General features: G+C 39.9%; 1 protein-coding gene across 1 annotated transcript in view; it reads right to left on the bottom strand.

The window, feature by feature from the left end:
• LOC121949058 (contactin-associated protein-like 5) overlaps window positions 1-24,861 on the bottom strand; it is a 193,431-nt gene that overhangs the window by 91,512 nt on the left and 77,058 nt on the right. Inside the window, exons 6-9 of the mRNA XM_042494651.1 lie at window positions 15,238-15,441; window positions 11,763-11,947; window positions 11,269-11,412; window positions 7,436-7,709 (exon numbers count right to left, since the gene is read on the bottom strand). Of these exons, the coding sequence (XP_042350585.1) occupies window positions 7,436-7,709; window positions 11,269-11,412; window positions 11,763-11,947; window positions 15,238-15,441 (807 nt within the window). The remainder of the gene's footprint in view (window positions 1-7,435; window positions 7,710-11,268; window positions 11,413-11,762; window positions 11,948-15,237; window positions 15,442-24,861) is intronic.

The raw sequence follows: 24,861 nt of genomic DNA, 5'->3' as shown, positions 1-24,861 counted from the left end.
AACCATGAGACAGAAACTATTTGCCATTTGTCTTTTGAATGTGTCTATTGTCGAATATTTTGGTCAAAGGTCGAGCAGTTCTACAATGTACAGACTGGCTCCAATATTCAGCTGAGAGAAAAGGATGTTTTATTTTTCTATGGAAATAGTGCTAGTGAACATCGAAAAAGTTACATCTTGAATTTACTTCTACTGTATGGTAAGTATTATATTCACAAGTGCAAATGGAATCAAAAACCTCCAAAAATACAACAATTTATAAAGGAAGTAGAGTTTTATATGATCTCCCTACATGGTGTAAAAGACAAAAAAGCAATGAAGACTCTGGACATTTGCGAATCCTTTAACATGTTTAATTAATTTTGCAGATACCCTGAATGTTTATGTATATATGTACATTTGTATATATTGTATATATTGTATATACACTGGTGTCTGTATATATGATAATGTATATATTGTGTGGTGGACACTATCAAAAAAAAAAAAAAAGAAAAAAAAAAGTCACCTCCACTGTCAGAACAGGAAATAACACAAAAAGTACTAAATAAATGCATGGAAAAAATTCAAAATAAAATCGTATAGATATTTACGGTGAAAGCGATGTCTTTTTGGTTGATCTTTACTTAATTAGTCAACAATGTAACATCAAAACCCTTATTCCTTAAGTGTAGATATTGATTTTACATTTTGATTTTGCCTATTCTGTTTGCGTAGAACGTAACGTGGGTATTTATGCCGGTGTAGCAACACGTAGTATAAAGATTAAATAATTTTAAAAGGAATGTTATCTTATTTACATGCACTATTGACTTATTCGGTCAAAATGGGACATAAACTCTGTTCATATAACCTAGCGGCATAATTTCATTAAAAAACCCCAAAACAAAACATTTTGAACAATTGAACAGTAATTGAACAATATTTCTCACACACACACTACCCAGTCATATTTTCCCTTTGAAGAATATACAACGACATTTTACTGCAATCAGCTTAATTTAATATGAATTGATAAGTGGTTATTTATATGACACAAAGCCAATGTGTCTATTTGTACAGTGAACCTGTTGATCCTTTGTAGATACTGTGATTATTGCACTGAAATAGACATAGAACCAGACCTGTTTAAGAGACTATTTGTATATAAGTATATATACTTTGATTGAGCACTCGGTTCTCTGTATATCAGGTCTGTTGTGATCTTGTGATCAGGGCTCGATTGCTCATGTCTGTTGTCGTTGCTGTGCTTGCCAATAAAGGTTCTTTCAACAGTCTCGTCTCCGTGTATTATTATAGAGTGGTGAAGGTATGACGTATTTTTGTAGGCCAACCAGGAAGTTGGCATCGCAATGGTTCCTTTCGACTTTACCAAAATATATCCATGGTTACTTTACTTTACTAAAATATATGCATGATGCAAATGCATGGCTGTATTATTGTGAAGTTGGAGACGGAACTGAGGTAAGAATGCTGAACTGAATATGACTATGTAGCGATATATTTAACTTTTTGAATGTTTTCAGGACTTTTGTGTTTGCACAGTGTAAATAGTTTTCTTCTTTTGTGCGGTTTAATCCCAACCTCAGGCTTTGATTACTGGTCATCCTATACCGTTTTGAGCAACCACATACGATGTGCTTTATCTAACATAAGCATAAATGAGTAACATACAGATAACGATAAACTGAACGCTATACATTTAAAGGCATATAGAGAGTTTAAGTTGAAATAGCTATAATTTCCTTTGAGTTTAACGACAGTGTCATGTGATTTAGGAGTTGATCTAAGCGATGTGTACATTTAAACATTGATACCTATTACCATTTTTTTTTAGGAATTATGAATTTTGAAAATCAAATTTAATTGAAACGTAAATTATATTTTGTTCTCCTACTGTCACAATATTGGACTGTTTATTGATACCACAGGTGAGTGACGAGAGGCAAGTATTGAAGCACTGCATGATGAATTTCCATGAAGAACAACAACCAAAGCTGGAGTGATAAGGACAAACTAGGAAGAGCCTTGAAAATAGAAGAGTTTAATAAAAGCCTTTTAACTCAAGTTCAATCATCCAAAGCTGGCTGACAAAATCCACACCGTCTTGTGCTGTTATATCCCAGGAAAGCAGGGTATAATGGTTTCGGTTGTGCCACCACCAATACTTGGTGTTAAAACGTGCTGCTAAAACTGTTAACTTGCACTGCTTTTTTCATTTTATTTATCGAGAAGAATTTTTGCCTGTCTGTCAACAAACATAGACTTAAAATGATTTGGCTGTAAAAGCTACCCTCCTTTTATATTTTTTAAAGACACTGATTTTATAACATACTTTACAACTACTGAAGATTTAAAACATTTTATTTTTATTTTATCTGTTAGCAGACCCTGGATGTTAAATTTTCATTATATGGTTTAATTAAATATTTTTTGTAGTTAGGCCTGTGTGATATTGTTTTATGTAAGATAAATAATGAAATTAATGAATGTAGCCTACGTGTGTTGAACATTTTCAATAAAGTTTGAGGGGGGAAATAGGGCCTCACTTGCTCTCTTCCTGTAGTGGCGTGGGTTGCGGTGGAATGGCCGTGGTTCCGGGGGTTCTGCCATCCTTCAGCTGGATATACTAGGGTTCCCCCATAAAAATACCTTATGGGATCTTTGAATGGGATTTTCAATTATTGCCAAAAATAAGCTCTGTGACAAATACGAGTTTATGATACTTACACTTTTTGTTCAGCATGATAATCTTCACAGATAAACAACACTTTTGTGTGTTTTGAAGTGTAAATGAAATCGCCAGAAGCAAAAAGCTATTATTAGGCTATTCATGAACTACATAGCAGTCACATGACTTAAACGTCACAACTACAAATATTGTAAAAACATGTTAAAACACGGTAAAAAAAAATATTATAAACTGATAAATCTCCAAGTTATCTATCTACAACTCTGTAAAGCTCTAAAGGCAAACAAGTTGGTTTAATGAGTTTCTGTGTTCAGTGTGATGATGTCTAATGTTATCGACAAACACTGTAGTCCCTTTTAGCCACTTGTTAGCAACCACCTTTTTTATGATGCGTAAAACCTTAAAAGTTTAAAAATTGGGTTTATACAGATGTATTTACGTTGCAGAAAAATAAGTCTAAATATCTTTAGCCTGTGTTAACCACAGACCTTATTTAAGGTATTATACCAAAAACCCATTCAAAGATGAGGGAACCAGAAGTGCTAAAAGGCTTACAAAATTCCACGTTTTAGGACTCTTTGCCTCGCAACTTATACATGGATGGTATATAGGACACTCACGCTACATTTGGGAGTTGTTCCCATAGACTGTAAATAAAGATGAGGTGCCCCCACTTACTCCTGCTATGCTGAAGTGAGGTTGAAATATCCGGGATACAAGCCTTTCCATCTTGCAAGGGTGATGTTATTGGGAGCCCTGTATCTGTGCAGTAACGATATCTGCAGTGGGAGAGTTCCCACCCAAACACCTATCCGACCAATTGTGAGATGCGCTTTGAATGTGAGTACATGGATTGGCTGTCACAGCTGTCAATCAAAGTGGAAAAGCCCCCTTTTGTATAATTTAATAGCTCATTAACAAACACTTGAACAAACATCAGGGTGATAAGAACTATCTTCAGTGATAGAAACTATCTTTGGGAAAAATGTATTTGGTGTGTACTATTACTTTTTAGTTCAGCCTATGATCATTCACTAACATGGAGGGTGGGTCTTGGGACCTGTACTGCAGTCAGACACCAGGGGCAATCAAAATTGAATAACCTCACTTTGGAGGAGCTGTCATGTTGTCCATTTTTATATACAGTCTACGATTGGTACCACAATACAACATTCGCTGTACAAATAGCAAGCCCCCAGGGAGTAAATTATTTAACCTTTATACTACATGTTGCTACACTGCCATAAATACCCACATTATGTTCTACACAAACGGAGTAGCCCAAATCAAAATGTAAAATCAGTAACTACACTTGGGGAATAATGGTTTTAATGTTACATTGTTGACTAATCAAGTAAAAATTAATCAAAGAAAATATCACTTCTACCGTAAGTGTCTATACAATTTTATTTAGGTTTTTTCCATGCATTTATTTAGTACATTTTGTGTTATTTCCTGTTCTGACAGTGGAGGTGACTTGAGAGCGAAGCCTGCACCGGAAGTGTCCTCACAGTGGAGGCCTGCAGGCTGACAGCTCTCGTATACTGTTGGGGGCAATAAAGCGCTGTTCTCTTCTCTACATGCAAATGATATGTAAATTGCCCTCTCCTAGCCCCTCCCCTTCACGTCACAAGAGACAGCCAATCGAAACCTGAAACTACTGACATTGAAATAAAAAAAACTTAACTAAAAAAAGATTGTCTTTGAAGAAAAAGATTATTGAAAAAATAAAATATTTATAACTTTTAATGTATGTGTTAGTAGTCAATTAAGCTTAGTCAATTAAGCTTTTTCAATGCCAATACTTGTTCTGATGCCATTACAACTGTTTACAATACAAGTGTTTCAGTGATAATGTTTCTTTTTTCAGTTTCAGATTTTTTTTCAATGCCAAATTTTATTTTCAATGCCATACATTAGAGTCACCATTCTGGCTCCATAGAACCAGGCTTATATTCCACTTTGTGATCTGCTCCTGTTTTAATTTGCTTTTATTGCAAACTGCACAGTTCCTTCCTGCTTACCTTTGATCTTGATAAATTCAGTACAATGAAAATATCCCCAGCTCCAATTCCATCACTGCAAAAGTCATGTCATCCACCCCTCTGCTACTGCGAGTTTATTTACCTCAGTTATTAAATGCCTCTATATTGCCGTTTTTTATGACTGTCAAAGGAGCTGTATGTGACATTCAGAGCAGCTTCAGAGTCTGTAGCAAGATTACATGCACATGGCTTTCAACACTGAGGCAGCTAAGCTAGCAGCTAATGGTACTAACTCAATAAATTGTGCCGAATGGCACTATTTTTCAGAATATGACAATAATCAGAATACAACAGCAAATTCCGTTTGGATATTCAGAACTGAATCATTTTCTGATTAAGATGTGTAATATGCAGGTATTATTTGGGTTTAAATAGCATTTTTTGGACAAACAGTGCATTCAGAATATATGTCTTGATTAGGGTTTTTTACAAGGTTACAAGGTTGTTGCTTCTCATAACGAAAGGGATTTTGAAAATGATTACATGCGCATAGCAGAAGGAAGGAGAATCCTAAAATGCTGACAAATGGCAGGTTTATAGCCACAGCTTATGCCACAGCATCTGATAGGTCAGACTGCACTGCCAGTACGTTAACACTGACTGTAGGCTACAAATAGGATAAACCATTGGAATGGTCTGGTGGTAATCACTGAGCAAAATCTTATTATCTTGCAATATCTCTCTGAGTATACAAACAGTTTTTAAAAACTAATATTTAAATAATTTGATTTAACTTGGTCAACATGCATGTCCTCATTGGACTGCTTGTTGTATATTCAAGTCAGCATTGCCAGATGTACAATGATTATTTTATTTGTATGAAAAGTTTGCCCTCTGTAAAATAAATAATCATCAATAAAGCCCTCATCCCTGACTCCGATGAGGGCTGATGATTACCATCTGCTTCAACTAATCAGCTCATTTCCAGCATGCTAACACACTAAGCTAAGCTGGTGAACATGATAAACATTAAACCTGCTTATCATAAGCATGTTAGCACAGGGCTGAACAGTGCATTATGTTGCACTTGCTAAGCAATAAAGGTCTATGCAGTGAATGACATTATCACAGCAGCACACATGCGACACTGTTTGTTTAAGGTTAGGATTTATGTGTGAGGTGAATCAATACTTCATCAGCAGAGATGCATGGGCAGGTATACTGCGTTAAAGCAACTGGTCAGTCTCGCTCTGGGTCCAGCCTCAAATATCTCAACAACTTCTCCTATTGGATAAATTGCCATCATAGGTGTTTCCCCACACAGAAATATATGGGTTCCAGACTATAAATCCTACCACTTGCAGCTTTAACATCTATGGTTTTAAGTGAAAATTCTCAACAACTACTTGATGTAATTCTGTGACATTTGGTGTAGACATTCATGTTCCTCTGAGAATGAATTGTGATCCTCTGAATTTGGCACCATCATCAGGTTAAAATGTCTTACTTGGTGCTTGACCAAATACCTTCAAAACCAATGACATTTACAATGACATCATTATTGTGAGCAAGTTAGCAAAGTGACAGCATTTAGCTGGAGGCACAACAAGACCTCTACACAGCCTCACAGAGCTGCCAGCATGGCTTGAGACTCTTAAGACCCAGACACACCAAACCACCATCATCAACTAGCGGTGACGAAACCACCTCACTGTGTCACTTCACATCACTGTGTCTCAGCCAAAAAGTTGCACATGAACACAGCAGACCAATGGCCAACCAGCATGTATTTTCTGCACCTGAATAAGAGGAAATACACCTACATACCAGCAAATGGCAGTCATCTGCATTCATCATTTAAAAGGGAGACTAGATGACCGTCTTGATGCTAGTTAGCCAGTTAGCACATTGCCATCACAACCCAATGCTAACAGAACAAAACATGTTTAGCAACAACACATTGTGGCTCGTCGACGCAGGTCGTCCCCTAATCGGAAGCTCATCAGTTTGATCCCCGGCTCCCCCAGGCAACATGCTGACGTATCCCAGTATGCGTGCGTATGAATGGTTACTGAGTAGCAAGTGGCACCTTGTACAATAGCCTCAGCCACCAGTGCGTGATTGTGTGTGTGAATGGGTGAATTTGACATGTAGTGTGAAAGCGCTTTGGGTGGTCAAAAAGACTAGAAAAGTGCTATACAAGTACAGTCCATTTACCACAAACCATCAAAAAGCATTTCTGGTAAAGAGCTCTAAGAAAAATTATCAGACCTTACAGCACAAGTTTGTTTCCACTCCACCGTTTCACTCATTCTTTACTTCAGCTCTTTGATCACATTTCTCACTTCTGTTTGTCTTCTCGTGTGGTGCTGAATAGCCATTCATAATGACTTCATCCACTGACGGGCTCCGTGGATGCCACCACTGCCGATTCAGTACGTTCAATCTACAGAAAAAAAGCCAACCACGGCCAACAAGGCGGGACACATCGCCATGATGAGGTCATGGGTGCCCACCAACAGCCCAACTTTGACCAATGTATCAGAGCCTTTAGTCTTGTTTATAATGTTTTAATTAAAGTCATGGCTTCTGCAATTTCAGAACTGCACATATTAAAATAATGACTAAAAAAAAATTCAAGTCAGAGTTCACACATTGCAAAGAGATTAGCTCAGTTCACTCAGAACAAAGACATTTATACAAATGTGTGTGTGTGTGTGTGTGTGTGTGTGTGTGTGTGTGTGTGTTGTTTCCTGACCAGCGGAGGCCTCTGATCTCTGCTGTCCCGGGCTGTGGAGGGTCAGGAGCAGCCGGCTGTTGCTGATGTGCAGCTCCAGTCTGTGGTGCTCTGGCCTCAGCTGTGCAGAGAGCAGCAGGCCGTCAGTGTTCCATGTCCTGAACTGAAAACGAATGGAGAAGCCCCCCATGGAGGCGGACGGTGCGACCACCGGCAGTGACAGGAAGCTGCTGCTGGAGCTCAGGAAGGTGCAGGCCACCATCTGTGGCCATGAGCATGAGAAGGTCACATTACCCTAGGGGACGAGAAGCACGCATTGACATTGACAAGGGTAATTTCTGTTAATCACAGCTTGAGTTTATTAGTTTTGTCCATCAGTTTTATCAATAATAGTGACATGTTATTGACAAAAAGCTTTGGTCTGGGAGCACAGTGACCTCACCAAACCAGATGATCAGACCATTTGAACACAAACCCACACTTTTGCCTGATAAGCTGATCCATTATATGTTAAGGTCAAACTGAAGGTGAAGGTACCTGACATGACAGTATAATCCCTCATCACATGTAAAAACTTCTTGTGTTATTGTTGGGCTCTGAAATCCAGTTCTGGTTTTGGTTCCCTTTGAGGAAATGCTCAGATCTGGCTAAGTGCTACTTTTACTTTCTGAAATGAAAAATGGCAGCAGATTGTACCAACAGTAATGTGAGCTACTGAAGTTTGACTCTGACAATATATTTAAAAAATGAGAAGTTTAGGCTGCGATGTGGTTAAGGTGCTCTCTGCAAGGTGACTCTTTGTAAGGGAGAAATATTTGCAAATGTTGAAAGCTCAACCTCATTAAGTTTAATTAGGCAATGCCATAACACCCCCCTCTACAGTGTAACGGGATCCCAAAAAAAAAAGAGATCATATTTCTACTGTTTCAGCTTCTCTGCACTGGCTCCTTGTAAAATCCAGAATTAAATTTAAAACCCCCCTCTCCTCACCTACAAAGCTCTGAATGGTTAAGCTCCATTATATCTTTCAGAAATCATAGTTCCCTATTATCCCTCCAGAGCACTGCACTGAGATTGCAGCGTTGCTTGTGGTTCCTAAAGTCTCCAAAAGTATGACTGGAGCCAGAGTCTTCAGCTACTACACTCTTTAGTGGAACCATCTTCCAGTTTCAGTGTAGGAGGCAGACACCGTCTACACTTTTAAGAGTAGACTTAAGTCTATTGTCTACTGTAATTATACATGTGATTAACTATCATATATGCATGTAACATACAAACTGTCATAAACTACAATTATTATTAATATTATACTAAGTACTAATATTCATATTCTATACTATTGTTATATATTATGTTGTAGTTATTATTGTTGTTGCTGTGCATCCGTCCCTCTCTCTTTCCTGTGTTTTATTTTGTCATATGTTACTGTAATTTTATTGTTCTTTATGACATCCTTTGCACATCTGTTGGCCCTGGAAGAGGAATCGCTCCTCACTCGCTCTTCCTTAGGTTTCTACAATACAAAGCAAATTTTGGGGAGTTTTTCCTTATCAGCTCTGAGGGTCTAAGGACAGAGGGAAGCCTTCTGAGGCAAACTGTGATTTATGATAATGGGTTTTATGAACAAAACTAACTTGATCTTTCTGTAGAGTTGCAGAAGACACAATAACCCATTATTCTACACTGACATGACAGCACAAAATGTGTGTAAGAGTGCTTGTTTGTGTGTGTAGATCTTGTTCTTACCTAAGAACATTACTATAATGAGACAACATTGTTGAATGTCAGAATGTTCTAAAAAATGCATGAGTTGGTTTTAAAAACAAATGTCTTCTTAATACTGATTACTGAATGATTCCCAATGAGGTGAGCAGCAAGTTTTTTCTCTGAGTGAAACCAAGGACAACACATGACCTGGACTCTAACCTTGACCCTCTAACACTAACCTAACACAGAAAACAGATTCATCAAGCAAGAAACAGCTCAACCTCACCTTCAACCCATGAAAAGAATTACACAGCACTGGATTTTATACTAATGAGACTGAATTCCTGCACACTGTCAGTACAAAGTTTAGTTAGACTAGCATAAACACCTGATATGCTCTTTTTATTTTTAAATTAGTGCCACAGCCTGCGACAACCAATTAGGCATAGGACCTGAGACAATTATACTTTAAGTATAGAAATGAGACCAAATGAATTTAAACTAGACAAAATAAATAAAACATTGACTGAGAACTTGAAAACTTTGGGAGAACGTGATAATTAAAAATGTAGAGCCAAACATAAACATAAAAAGATCTATCAAACCAGGACATGTTTTTAAAGCTTTAAAATGAGGGCAAATTCTCCCTCTGACAGATGAAAATACACGTGGTTCAGAAAAAAAGCAACATCCAAAATGACTCCTAACCCTATTGGGTCCGGGGAGAATAAATTATCTGCGGGAGCTCCCCTCGGCCCCTGAGGACTTCCTGGTCAGAAGCAGGTACAAGCTGTGCCGTTGTGAGGTCGCGAACAGCCGAGGTAACTGAATTGTTTGTTACTTTTATCATTACTGTTGTGCGATGTTTGTTATTTATTGGTGACTAATACGCTATGTTTTCGTTACAGTTGGCCACTGTTGCCTTGTCTTTTTGCCTGCCTTTTGTTGTTGTTTTGTTCTTTTCTTTTTTTTTTTGTTAGCGTAACGTCCATAGTTTTGTTTTTGGTTAGAAATACAACAGTTTGAACTAAAAAGACTCTGCTCAGTAACAGTTTGAAGTGAAAGACTCTGCTCAGTAGCAGTTTGAACTAAAAGACTCTGCTCAGGAACAGTTTGAAGTGAAAGACTCTGCTCAGGAACAGTTTGAAGTGAAAGACTCTGCTCAGTAACAGTTTGAACTAAAAGACTCTGCTCAGGAACAGTTTGAAGGACTCCTGTCCAGGCTGTGTAGGAGGCCGTAGCTGTGGCTGCATGGATTATTTTGGTCATGCCTTGTCTTGTCTTGTATTGTATGTGGTGCTATTTCTGTTTCTAGGTTTGACCTGATAATCCTGCTAAGTACGTAGCGGTGTTTCTTTCCACCTCATGTGACCTCCAACTGTTATGCATGTGTCCAGTCATTATTAAATTAAATTAATAAAGATTATTGTTTTAAAAACTATTTTTGATGGGAATAAAAAAAATAAAGATCGGATTTATATTTTTCTAAACACACGCCTTTGTGTTCATTTGTGGTCCTACCTGTGTTTTCTTAAGGGGGAAATCCTCTGTTGAAGGGTCAGGCGTTAAAGAGGATATATTAACATTCCTTGGGTGAGAGTACCAAGGTGGCATTGTTGGGTTGTTTTACTAACACCAGAGGTCCCTCACCGGTGCTAACTTGGCTACATATGCAACAAATGCCCTGAAAATTGCAAAATGTTTAGTACAGTTAGTATTTTTTAAAGGAAAATATGTATACCTTTTTATTGTTAGTGGCAGAGTCTGCAACACCAAAGCAGGATTCAAATAGCTTTCACTAACAGGAAACCATGCTTTTATGTGTAAATCCAGTGTTACTGTTTGTCACTGTTCACTCTCTTGCAGCTGTATCACAGCTGGATGAACTTACTGCTACTGCTAACTGCCAATTTATGACTTTAAAGCGAGCAACACACAGCAGCTTTAACTGTGACACCAACAAGTCCTCCAAATTAAAAACAAACACATCATTTCTCCATGCCCTGTGCATGTAGGTGCCCTGTCAGCAGAGCTGTTACACATTACTGGTGAAAAGTAAAGTTGTAGTGCGATGTGAAAATGAAGTGTTTTAGGTTTAGTTGGGTTTAGGGAAACATTGTGGTGTGGGTAAGACAAAGACTACTAACCACGGTGTAAATCTGTGGCTTGCGTCTCTTTGCCAGGTCAATGATGTTGATGCCATTGTAGTAGAGGTTTTCGATGCAGCCGTGGAAGTTCTTCCTGAGGAAGATGCCAGGTTTGCCAGGCAGTGGGATGCCTCCAAAACTCAGCTGTAATGAAAACACATAAGGAACATAACACAAATATGATCTAAATCTTCACTGTGAAATTAATCCTGTGTTTTGATATGTGATGCTAGGTATGATGGCACCACCAAGAAGTGCTGGAGATCCAGACTTTTTCATTTGGCTTTTGCATTCAAAATAATAATCTGGAAACTCTCCAGGCTTTTCCACCATTGTGTTTCAGCCAGTATGTTACATGAACATACAGTCAACTTTCTGCACAGAGCTGATTCCTTAAACATCATGTAAAGGAGAAACCTGGTTTCTGTAATGAGGGGAGGATTCGGGAGAAAGATGATTTCTTAGACATGTGTACAGGTAACTGGGTTTCTAACCTCATAGTCGACCTCCAGTGTGTCTCCTTCCCCTTTGGTCTGGAAGTGCTGTGTGTGGGAGTCCACTGTGAGGTTCACCTGCTTGTTGAAGCGCTCGATGGTGACAGAGTGCCAGTGCTGGTCATCCAGCAGACTGCCAACTGTGACTGCTACACGGCTACTGCTGAACCTGACCCTGGTGTCGTCTGACACAAACACACCAAAAACAACTTGATCAACACATGATAAGTGACACAATCACAAAAGTCATTTATTGAGTAAAAGTCCCAAAGATTTGCTTGCTCCAGGTTCTAAAATGGGATGGTAAGCAGGGGTCACATGACTCGGGCTCACATAATTCAAGTGAAAATTAAATTGATTTGACAAAAGTTAAAAAAAAAAAAAAAAAAAAAGACTTTGTGACTTTCTGATACTGATTTTAAAACCATTAACTGAAACGTATTACTTTGGATCTAAAATGCCCCAGTATCAAAGCCCTTAAGTGCTGAATGCTCTAAATTCTCTGCATTAAGGGTGCTGCATATTTACTTTCTGCTATTCTGCATTGAGCGCTCATGTTTGGAGTTATTTTTCAAGTCACTGAGAGTGGCTGCAGCCACTGCAGTAACTTTCATGTCGCCAACTAATCTCACTGGAGGAAGGTTGAGACAAAATGTCAGTGACAACATTGGAAGTTAAAGTAATACACACAACTGGCAGGTCCACCCATTGCATTGATTTTTTTACACAAATAAATATGCATAAATATTCCATATTTTAATGCCTTTTTATATCTGGAGTATCTGGAGTACTTGTTCATGGCATATGGCATCAATTCAGGCTGACCATCTGCTACTAGATGAGATATTTCTCCACCAATCATACTTGAATTTCCATTCAGACATTAAAAATGGTTAAATAAATTTAATTGATCATAAAGGTGTCATAATCATGTTTACAGTAAGACGTTTCTCTGGAAAAAAAATTGTCAAATACATCACACTTCTCAAATGTCTCGGTCTTTATCTTGTCAGAACACCTGAGATGAGTAAATCACAAACTATCTGATTAAAGTTACCAGAACAGTGTGTAGCAATGCCAATTTTTGGTACTTGTTGGTTTCTGATCAAATGTCACATGTATTTTTCTTCCGCACATTTTACTTCTCATTTTTCCATTTGACTGCTATGTTTTATGTACTATCCCTATTCTGAAAAAGTTGGGACAAAGTGTAAAGTGTATAAAAACAGAATGCAATGATTTTCAAATCCGTTATGACTTATTTCAGCTAAATACAGTGCAAATACTATGTTCAAACTGATAAACTTTATTTATTTATATTTTTGTAAAGATGCTCTCATTCTAAATTTGAATTTGAACTTTTATTTATTTTGTATATGTTAAAAAAATGAATGTAATTCAATGAGGATGTAATATAGTTATGCACAAACACACAAACATATCCAAAAAAGAGTGTGAGGAAGTAAAAACTTATTAAATCCCACCTCTTCTCCATCAGTTATTGAAAAATAAAATGCTTTGTTTCCATTTTATACAAAAAAGAAATTTCTATGATACCTACAACATGTTAGAAAAAAGTTGGGACAGGAGAGACCGAAGACTGGGAAAGTTGTGGAATGCACCAAAATCACCTGTTTCCACCGGTACAGAACAGTCACTTTGTGGGCAGACAGTCCAACAATTTAAGAAAAATGTTTCTTTATGCACAATTGCAAAGAATTTACAGATTTCATCCCATCAACAAGTTATATTATCATCACGATTCAGAGAATCTGGAGAAATCTCGGCACATAAGGGGCAAGGCTGAAAATCAACACTGAATGCCTGAGACCTTTGTCCCCTCAGGATGCACTGCTTTGAAAACTGACACGATTGTATAATTTATGCTCAGGAACACTTTGGAAAACCATTTTGAAAGCCACATATCAACAACATCCAGAAACATCGTTGACTTCTCTGGACCCAAGCTCATCTGAGATGGACTGACACACAGTGGAAAAGTGTGCTATGGTCTGATGAGTCAACATTTCAAATTGTTGTTGGAAATCATGGACGTCGTGTCCTCTGGGCTAAAGAGGAAAAAGACCATCCAGATTGTTAGCAGCTCAAAGTTGAAAGCCAGCAGCTGTGATGGTATGGGGGGTATGTTAGAGCTCATGGCATCATGGAAAACTTAACGTCTGTGAAGGCATGATAACTGCTGACAGACACATACAGGTTTTGGAGCAACATATACTGCCATCCAGACAATGTCTTTTTCAGTCTTATGTCTTGCTTATTCCAGCAAGACAATGAGACACATTCTGTATGTGTGGCTCCAGCAGTATGGCTTCTTTACAAAAGCCTGCAGCTATTAGACTGACCTGCCTGCAGTCCAGAACTTTCTCCCATTGAACATGTGTGGCACCTTATGAAGCACAACAAGCAAGAATGGGAAGAATTTCACTTTCAAAACTTCAAGAATTAGTGTCTTCAGTTCCCAAACACTAAGAGAAAAGGTGACGTCACACAACAGTAAACATTCGCCTGCCCCAAATTTTTTTGGAACATGTTGCAGGAATCAAATTTTGAATTAGTGTATATTTACCTAAAAACAAGAAATACATTTTATAAGTTTAAACAAAAAGAAATGTTTGTAAATCATTGCATTCTATTTTTATGTTTTATTGAAATTTACACAGCATAACAGTTTTTTTAGGAATTGGGGTTGTAAGTTCCAGAAGTACATTCCCCAAAAGGAAAAAACAAGGAAGAAAAAAAAACACAACATGTTCACTCATAATTCTCATATTTTTCCAAACCTGTATATTCTACTTACAGGAAAACTATCACATATACCATCTCTACCTTGTAACGTTTTATAAGTACAAAATACATGTCATGTTAAGTCACAACACTATTTTGTGTGTGTGTGCGTGTATTTCTTATTTGGAAAAAACAGTGTACTTCCATAATATTTGCATGTCAGCCTAACTGTAAAATATAAACAAATTTCTAGAAACACAGAATCATGGTGTCGGCATTGTTAACTGTGGCTCCAGCTGCTGCTCTGTGAGGGAAAAAACTACTTCTTTTTCACAGCAACATTTCAAGTTCCACTGTTCAGTTCTCTGTATTTCTCTTCTCTTAAATAAGTTTATTGTGACCTAAGTGGCACAGTCCTCTGTCAGTAAGGAAATCCAGCAGAAAATCTCTTAAATGACTTGCTCATTCAAAAACAAAGGCTGTTTTTTGGTAAAAATCAGTAAAAACTTAAAATGATGAGCTGTAAACCATAGTCTTTATGAAAACTTGGACATGAAAACTGATGTTTATAAAAGGACACAGTCACTCCTGGATTAGCTTTGCTGCTTAACACCTGATGTTGGTGACGAAGCCTGTAACAGACAGCAGACACCCACTGTGGCTGTCAATCGAGCAAACATGACATTGAAAACAGGTGGGAGGGCGAGGTTGTGAAGCAGCTGTGATTTACCTAGATTGAGGTAGAGGGCCAGTTTTCCTCTGTGAAGCTCCAGGGTGATGTAGTCTCCCCTCTGTCCCTCCCCATGCAGTAACACCCCCTCTGCCTGATGGCTCTTGAATCGCAGAGAGATGACGTCCTTCACTGTCGACATGGACTTCTGGTTGAAACGATACAGCAAAGAGCTTCTGCCGTCAAAGTTTGCCACGTTGGACTCTAAAAAAAAGGTCATGATATTAGAATAAAAATTGTGAAACACCATTAATACCACATGGCATGCTACGTGCTCCAACACAGAGCCAAAACATGTGGGGCTAATTGCAAAAAAAAGAAAACAGTGATAAGTGACAAGTTAAACATATTGATGCATCCAATAAGATGACTATCTCCAATTTCCATTTCAAAGACAAAAGCATTGGAAAGTAGAAAATAAACACACAGAACTTAAGACTTATATATACTTACATAAATATATATATACTGATATACTTCCATAAATATGTTTCAACATTTTATATATAAATATATCTATAAATATTTAGACACTATATAAATAGATAGAATTATATATAATGTTGGCAAATTTTCAATATTTAAGAAAGATGAAGGTTTGGAGAAAATTTTGACATTAGCAAAGTACAGTTACTACTGTGTATTTACAGTCAGATGAGTTGTTACAGACTGAACGCTTAACAATTCAAACGCTTAGGACAAGTTGTATGATGAAAACAATAATACTGTTTGGTTGTCCATGTTCCAAAAAAAACACCTCTGGAAAAAAAACAGGTTATTAATGACAGTTTAATCTTAAATGCAGCTCCTGGTCATTACAGAACAGTTGATCTACAGCCGGTCTAACTATTACAGTATCTGCGGTAAAGCTTATTTTCTGTGACCACAGACGATAATGCTGTAATATCTCCATGTTCAATCAGACACAATCTTCTCTACACATCAGCTGCACATTATTATATATTTACATAAGCCTGGATTCAGTTTTTTCTGAATGTGGCTGAGCTCAGATAATAGCTGTGGGTTTTTCCCCCTCAGTTTTACTTTTTAAATGATCCTCCTCCTCAGAGACTCTCCTGCAGAGACTCATGGATTTATGTATCTCTTGTCTGTAATGCAGCAGGATGACCTGAGTCTCCTCCTCCCTGCCATTCTATCTGTGCTAAACCCCCAGCACGCACACACGCATGCACGCACATGCGCGCGCACGTGCACACACACATGCACACACACTCTATCTCACTCTATCTCATCAGCTCTCAAACTTTGACTCCAGTATATTTTTCCTCAGCATTTTAGATACTTATTAGCAAAAAGGGAAGGAAGGGAGGGAATGATAGGGAAGGGGAAAAAAAGGATTTTGTTAATTAAATCCTTTAGTTGGTAAAGAAGACCTTGTTTTTCTTCAAGTGAATGGCGGTGTACATGTCCTGAAGAAAAAATTAATAATTTAATACAAATTTATTATTATTATCAGCATTTACTTGTACTTTTACTTTCAATACTTGGTTACATTTAATATAATGAAATTACTTTTGATACTTAAGTACAGCAGATATCAGATATTTAACAATTTTGCTTCAGTAATATTCTTATAAGTGAACTTTTACCAAAGTAATTTTCTGGTGAGAAATCTGTACTTTTACTCAAGTGTAGCTTTCTGGTACTTTATCCTAACTGGTTTTCAGTCTATTTAAATGTGGGTCATAATTTATCCTCCTTTAGGCAAGAGGTACACATTTAAAACAGACACACAAATGAAAACATCCATTCTAGTATGATAGATTTTGGTAAAAAGCTGTCAGGATGGCAGCCTTAAAGCTGCTCAGCCTGTGCCAAAATACCGACTTTATTAATTGAATATCAAATATAAATGTTTATTGTTGGTTTTTCTCTCACGCCTATTTGTTAATTTGAGCACACAACACATGTTGACCACTGTGAGTCAGTGCAGCTGACTGGCCCTCTGATAGAAAATACAGAGACAGAGCAAAGAGCTTACAGCATACCTTCAGCTGTAGGATAAAGTGCTGAGAACTGGTCAACTGTTGAAGTGTGTGCACATTGTGCCTCTAGCCCTCCGGCTTTGTTCAAAATCACTATCCATCTGTCTGTTATTTTTTAGATTTTTTATGTTTTTTGCTACTTTTACTTCATAAAGTTTTTAACTAACATCAGTTCTTGTCATAAGTATAAAATACCCATCCCTTTTTAAATTTTAACCCTTCAAACGCCAGTTTGTTTGCACAATGAACTTGTTGGAAAACAACCTCAAAAATGGCCATTTTCTATATCCTCAGTGCTACTGGTTTTTCTTGTATCATTAATAGCACAGTCTGAGATATGTAACTGATTACAGTATTTTCCAATTGCTAAGACACTAAAATGACATGCATAGCACAATTATTTAAACTGACTCACATACAAAGCAATCAGACATAAAGTCACATATCCTATTCAGAATGACACTACATGAGCTTATTGGCCAATATATGTGCCACCTGGCCAAACACCTCAATGGTTAATTGTTACCACTTCAATCAGGAAGTAAGCACTATAAATAGACCACAGGTGAGCACCTTTTTTTTTTTACAATAACAATGGAAGACGTTGCAGAGAGAGGAAGAGGAAGAGGGAGGGTGGGAATAAGAAGGGGAGGAAGAGTGAGAGGTAGGGGTAGAGCTGGTAGAGGAGTTCATGGCCAAAGAACACAACAGCTTTCAAATGAAATCAGAGCATCATCCATGGGCTGACAGTGCGAGAGGCTAGACAGAGAGTGCAGCCCAACTTGAGACATTTTACTGTTGCCTCTGTCATCCAGACATTTAGACTGGAGTACTGACATGTAACCAAAACGTCTTTCACACTACGTAGTACACCCTATGTTATAGTGTATCAGTTGGGCGACACCTGTTTTCTTCATGAATGGCTGATGTCATACACTAACTGTACAAGTTTCCTGTACAATTTACTCTACTGTGGGGGAAATATCTTTACGCTGCATTGTCCAAGCCTTATATTTTTGTTTTTTTGTTTTTCTTAAGGACTGAGAGACGCAACCATGGTGGAGGAAGGGGCGAAATGTTCACCCAGGTACAGGAAGCTGCCATTGTAAACTTGGTTTTGGAAAATAATGAAATCAGATTACAAGAAATTCAAAGCCACATCATCCAAGACAACACCATATTCAACAATATTCAACAAGTCAGTCTGTCCACATTGGCTTGCATTCTCAAACGAAACCAAATCAGAATGAAACAACTTTATAAGGTGCCTTTTCAGAGAAACTCTCAAAGAAACAAAGAGCTCAGATGCGCATGTTGATGTAAGTACAACATTGTTTCCAAGTGTACTGGATAACACCATATTGACTGATTCTTCTTTGTTTTCAGAAAGTACTGGAAATGGATGATCATGCAATCCCACGAGTTCATCTTTATAGATGAGGCTGGGTTCAACCTAGCAAAGACCAGAAGAAGTGGAAGAAACATCATTGGCCACAGAGCCATTATAGATGTTCCTGGCCAACATGGTGGGAACATCACAATGTGCGCTGCCATCTCCAATACGCATGGTGTCCTTCACCGTCATGCCAACCTTGGACCATACAACACAGCCCATATTCTCACATTTCTGGACAGACTATACAACATTCTCATACCAGAGCGTATGAATGATGCAGACCATCAAAGAAACCGGTACGCTGTAGTATGGGACAACGTGAGCTTTCATCGTGCAACCCCAGTCCAAAACTGGTTTGCTGACCACCCACCATTTCTTGTGCAATACCTCCCACCATACTAACCATTTCTGAACCCCATAGAGGAGTTCTTTTCGGCATGGCGGTGGAAGGTATACAACTGGAAGCCCTTTGTGTGCATGCCTCTTGTGCAGGCTATGGAAGAGGCATGTGATGAAATTGATGTGGGTGCGATTCAGGGATGGATAAGCTACTCAAGGCACTTCTTCCCTCAATGTCTGGCAAGGGAAGATATTGCCTGTGTACGTTTTGGCCAGACCCAGCTATTGCGGCAAGATGCTGCCTAATTATTTTTCTTGCCTCTTTTTTTTCATTATATATTTTTCTGGACATTTTTTCTGCAATTTTCTTTTTCAATTTACTGTTTTTTGTGAGCATATTTTTGTTCACTTCAATGTATATCTGCTGTGCATATTTTGCACTGACTTGTTTGGTGAAACAAACAAAAAATAAATGTTTCAACAGCATGTGTGTGTATCTGCAAATATTTCTGTGCATGTGAAAAATCTGAAGAATTTTCTACAATTTGAACTATTTTAGTATTATGGCCCCCTCCCTGAGCAACCACCTCATCATGGTGGAGGGGTTTGCGTGTCCCAGTGATCCTAGGAGCTCAGTTGTCGGGGGCTTCATGCCCCTGGTAGGGTCACCCATGGCAAACAGGTCCTAGGGGAGGGACCAGACAAAAGACCCCTATGATGACGATAATTAGTGGTCCAAAGTGCCCCTCGCCCGGACGCGGGTCACCGGGGCCCCACCCCCAGGCCTGGCTCCGGGGGGGGGGCCCCGGTGACCCGCGTCCGGGCGAGGGGAACTTTGGACCATTAATTATCGTCCTCGATGGCGAGCGCCTGGTGGCCGGGCCTTTACCCATGGGGCACAGCCCGAAGAGGTGACATGACATGGCCGTAAGGTGGTCGGTGCCTGTCGGGGTGGCAACACCCAAACCCGCTGGTGGACACCGGCGGTAAGGGGTGCCGTCAAGCTGAAGAAGGAGTCCTATCGGGCCTTCTTGGCCTGTGGGACTCCGGAGGCAGCAGACAGGTACTGATAGGCCAAGTGAAGTGCGGTGGCGGCAGTCGCCGAGGCGAAAACCCGGGCGTGGAAGGAGTTCGGCGAGGCCATGGAAAACGACTTCCGGACATCTTCGAAGAGGTTCTGGACCACCATCCGGCGTCTCAGGAGGGGGAAGCGGTGCTCCGTCAACACTCCGACGGTGCTCCAACGGGGCACTGCTGACCTCGACTCGGGACGTTGTGGATTGGTGGAAGGAATACTTCGAAGACCTCCTCAATCCCACTGACACGTCTTCCGGTGAGGACGCAGGGCCTGGGGACTCGGGGGTGGGCTCCTCTATCTCTGGGGCGGAGGTTACCGAGGTGGTCAAAAAGCTCCTCGGTGGCAGGGCCCCGGGGGTGGACGAGGTCCGCCCAGAGTTCCTCAAGGCCCTGGATGTTGTGGGGCTGTCGTGGCTGACGCGACTCTGCAACATTGCGTGGGCATCGGGGGCAGTGCCCTTGGATTGGCAGACTGGGGTGGTGGTCCCTCTTTTTAAGAAGGGGGACCGGAGGGTGTGTTCCAACTACAGGGGGATCACACTCCTCAGCCTCCCTGGTAAGGTCTATTTGGGGGTACTAGAGAGGAGGGTCCGCCGGATAGTCGAACCCCGGATTCAGGAGGAGCAATGCGGTTTTCGCCCCGGTCGTGGAACTGTGGACCAGCTCTGGACCTTTGGCAGGGTCCTTGAGGGTGCGTGGGAGTTTGCCCAACCAGTCCACATGTGCTTTGTGGACTTGGAGAAGGCATTCGACCGTGTCCCTCGGGGAGTCCTGTGGGGGGTTCTCCGGGAATATGGGGTTTCGGACTCCCTGATACGGGCTGTCCGTTCCCTGTATGACCGGTGCCGGAGCTTGGTCCGCATTGCCGGCAGTAAGTCGAACTCGTTTCCGGTGAGGGTTGGACTCCGCCAGGGCTGCCCTTTGTCACCGATTCTGTTCATAACTTTTATGGACAGAATTTCTAGGCGTAGCCAGGGTGTTGAGGGGGTCCGGTTTGGTGACCTCAGGATTGGGTCTCTGCTCTTTGCAGATGATGTGGTCCTGCTGGCTTCATCAGGCCATGACCTTCAGCTCTCACTGGATCGTTCGCAGCCGATCGTTTGCAGCCGAGTGTGAAGCGGCTGGAATGAGAATCAGCACCTCCAAATCCGAGGCCATGGTTCTCAGCCGGAAAAGGGTGGCGTGCCCCCTCCGGATCTTATCCGGATTTAATAGTTGCTAGTTCAGCAAAGCTAAAAACCAAATACAGTCGTCTTCTGTGGCTAAGTAGCGGCATACACTGTTGTTACACTGTTACTTGTGTTACTTGTTTTGTTTTGCACTGCTAGACTCGTACTTTTTATATTTTATATTTTATTTTTTAGATTTGTATCTTCTATTTTATCTGTTTTTTTTCTATATTTATGTTGCACCAACCCACCAGAACAAATTCCTCGTATTGTGTTAACTATACCTGGCAATAAATCTTTTTCTGATTCTGATTCTGATTCTGATATTAGCAAGAGGATAATAAATAGCGTATAAGCTACTGTTTCATTACGTACAATTAACGTCACTCGACCTGCATACCTTTTATCTTTTGAGCGTTTCTCCTCTTCTTCTTTCCCTTTCTTTCTGAACTGGACATCTGATGGTTTCTTTGGTCTTTTGTCCATGATACACCCTTGACTCAATTTAACATCATCACCCCTTTCCTCCGTCAAACGCCCATGTGGTGATGTTCAGCATATTCCAACATGCTCTTATGTTGAAAGGACTGATACAGGAAGTAGTTCTGAGCGGAAGCTCTGTATTGCGTATTGAGAGTTATGCAGACGCTTGACGGATTTAATGCGGTCAGACATTAAAGTGAGTTCCGGTAAAAACCCGACAGTTGTGGCAGTTTTTACATTTTCACATAGCGCAATAAATGTAAAAGTATCTATGTTAATTTTATGAATGAAATACAGTTTATTTGGAAGCAGCTGGGATCATAACAGGTCAGTCTATCCCTCACCCCCCTCCGTGCTTTTCCTCTGAGAGTTAAACTCAGCCTGCTCGCAGCCTCTGCAGCTGTGAGTTGATCGCCCTCCTGTCTCCCTGCTGCCTTTTCTTCTGACGCACAAAACCTGTAGACATGACTCAGCAGAAAGTTGACATGATAGTAAGGGCGGCCCGCACCTACTCCACTAATGTGACGTGGAAATGAGCGGTAGAAAACTTGCGATTTTTTTTTTATTTATTTATTTATTTATTTTGCGGGTGCTCGTGCGCCCCCAAATAGATTGCGCCCTGGGCGGTCGCCCACATTGCCCATAGCAAAAACCGTCCCTGAGGGAAGGATGGAGCGGGAGATCGACAGGCGGATCGGTGCAGCGTCTGCAGTAATGCGGACGCTGCACCGATCTGTCCTGGTGAAGAGGGAGCTGAGCCGAAAGGCAAAGCTCTCGATTTATTGGTCGATCTTCGTTCCTACCCTCACCTATGGTCACGAGCTTTGGGTAGTGACCGAAAGAACAAGATCGCGGGTACAAGCGGCCGAAATGAGTTTCCTCCGTAGGGTGGCTGGGCTCTCCCTTAGAGATAGGGTGAGAAGCTCGGTCATCCGGGAGGAGCTCGGAGTAGAGCCGCTGCTCCTCCGCGTTGAGAAGAGCCAGATGAAGTGGCTCGGGCATCTAATTAGGATGCCTCAGGACGCCTCCCTGGTGTGGTGTTCAGGGCACGTCCCACTGGTAGGAGGCCCCGGGGAAGACCCAGGACACGCTGGAGAGACTATGTCTCACAGCTGGCCTGGGAACGCCTCAGGGTCCCCCGGGAAGAGCTGGACGAAGTGGCTGGGGAGAGGGAAGTCTGGGCTTCCCTGCTTAGGCTGCTGCCCCCGCGACCCGACCCCGGATAAGCGGAAGAAAATGGATGGATGGATGGATAGTATTATGGCAAAGCGTACTAAACATGAGAGTGCTTCTCATAATGCCTAACAGTGTTTAGTTGGTTCGACAAAAATCTGGTAATATGAATGAAATGTGTGCCATTTGGTGCAAACGTTTGATTTTGATAATGCTATATGTAGTTTTGGTTGCAGTGCTTCATTATGCAGGATATATGAGGTATTTTGCAGTTTAAGTGTGGTTTTGTGAATTGTGTTAAGTATTTCAAAAAAAGTGTGTTTTAGCAATTGAAAAAAAACTGTAACAACAACACTGATTATGATGCATTGCTATTTTTGTGCAGGGAAAGCAAAGTAGATAAAACTCCCACTCAGTGTGTTCGTGGCCAAAAATGGCCACCTCCTGTTTGCATTCCCAAAATGCTATAAAATTAATATATATTAAAAGATTTTTCCACTTTCACCAACTTGATTTTTTAAATGCGCATCACTCCTGGTCATGAAACCCAAAAATTTCATTCAAATTCAGAATTTTAACCCTTTAAATGCCTGTTAGATCACATTATGCTAATGATTTATAAAGGGAAAAAAAAGCATAAAATCAATTTTTTTTTTTAACAAATAATATATGCTACCTGATTTATTTTTTATTGCGGTTGTGTTTTCTTATTTGCAGTTGTGTTTTCTGATTTGCGGTTGTGTTTTCTGATTTGCGGTTGTGTTTTCTGATTTGCTGTTGTGTTTTCTGATTTGTGGTTGTGTTTTCTGATTTGCTGTTGTGTTTTCTGATTTGTGGTTGTGTTTTCTGATTTGCTGTTGTGTTTTCTGATTTGTGGTTGTGTTTTCTGATTTGCTGTTGTGTTTTCTTATTTAGGGTTGTGTTTTCTGATTTGTTGTGTTTTGCACTTCAGGGCCACCCTATACAGGTGCTTTCAGCATGTGCATCAAAGCCTGGGAGTTTGCCTGGGAAACTCAATGCTCACTAGCTTGCATCAACAGAAATATATATCATTTTTTTTTTCACTCTATCTTGCAAATACATATTTGTGCTGCAATTTCACAAAAAGGTATAATTATTTTCATGCATCAACACAAATCATTATCTGACATCCTTAAGATCACACCTATGCCAAAATTGTATCATTCTTTAGCTCCATTGGAGTATATTAAGTCATCACGCCCCTACTGGAAACTAAGAATATTACATGGAATTGCTCCCTCGGCCAAAAATGGATAAATTACATAATCTGGTAGACAACATTAAAAACAAAGATTTTCAAGTGTTGAGTTTAGAATAAAAGCCATTTTACCTAAATTGTATGATTTAACCCTCTGAGCCCGGCATAGTCGCTGGCGACTAAACTGTGTTCCACTTTATGTAAAGTGTAAAGGCAGGAGAATCAGGCCCCTCTCTGAAGTCACAGGAGTGTGATGTGGCCCTCTGCAGCATCACAGAGAGGAGCTGATTTGCAGAATGGCACAGATAATGGGATACACAATCAACTGCAAAACAAAAAACAATGGGACTTTTTTGGAAAAGTGGGTCCATTTTTTAACTATAATGTTATAATGTTTATTTTTACACTTTCTGATTCCCAGCACTTGGGAGAAAGGTTTTCTATGACAAAAAAGCTTGTGCATAATACTTTTGGGTGATTTATCACTAAAGATCTGTACAATTCAATTTCCATCTTGATTTTTCTTTTGTCTTTATGGTCTCATAACTATTTGTACATTCAAGTGACATCACTGCAGCCTAAATATTCTAATAGCCCAGGTTGTCCTGAAAAAAAGATATATATAACTTCATTGTGCATTGAGGGACTGAGGTTTTAAGTGCATTATTACACAGAAAGTCCAGGCGAACCAAAACTAGGTAAAAATGGATTTGGTACTGTAAATAACGAGGAATGTAGTTTTCATGGGTTTCAAGTGGCCAA

The sequence above is a fragment of the Plectropomus leopardus genome, chromosome 10 (genome assembly GCF_008729295.1).
Source record: "Plectropomus leopardus isolate mb chromosome 10, YSFRI_Pleo_2.0, whole genome shotgun sequence".
NCBI classification, from domain to species: domain Eukaryota; kingdom Metazoa; phylum Chordata; class Actinopteri; order Perciformes; family Serranidae; genus Plectropomus; species Plectropomus leopardus.
This window is presented reverse-complemented; position numbering and strand designations above follow the sequence as displayed.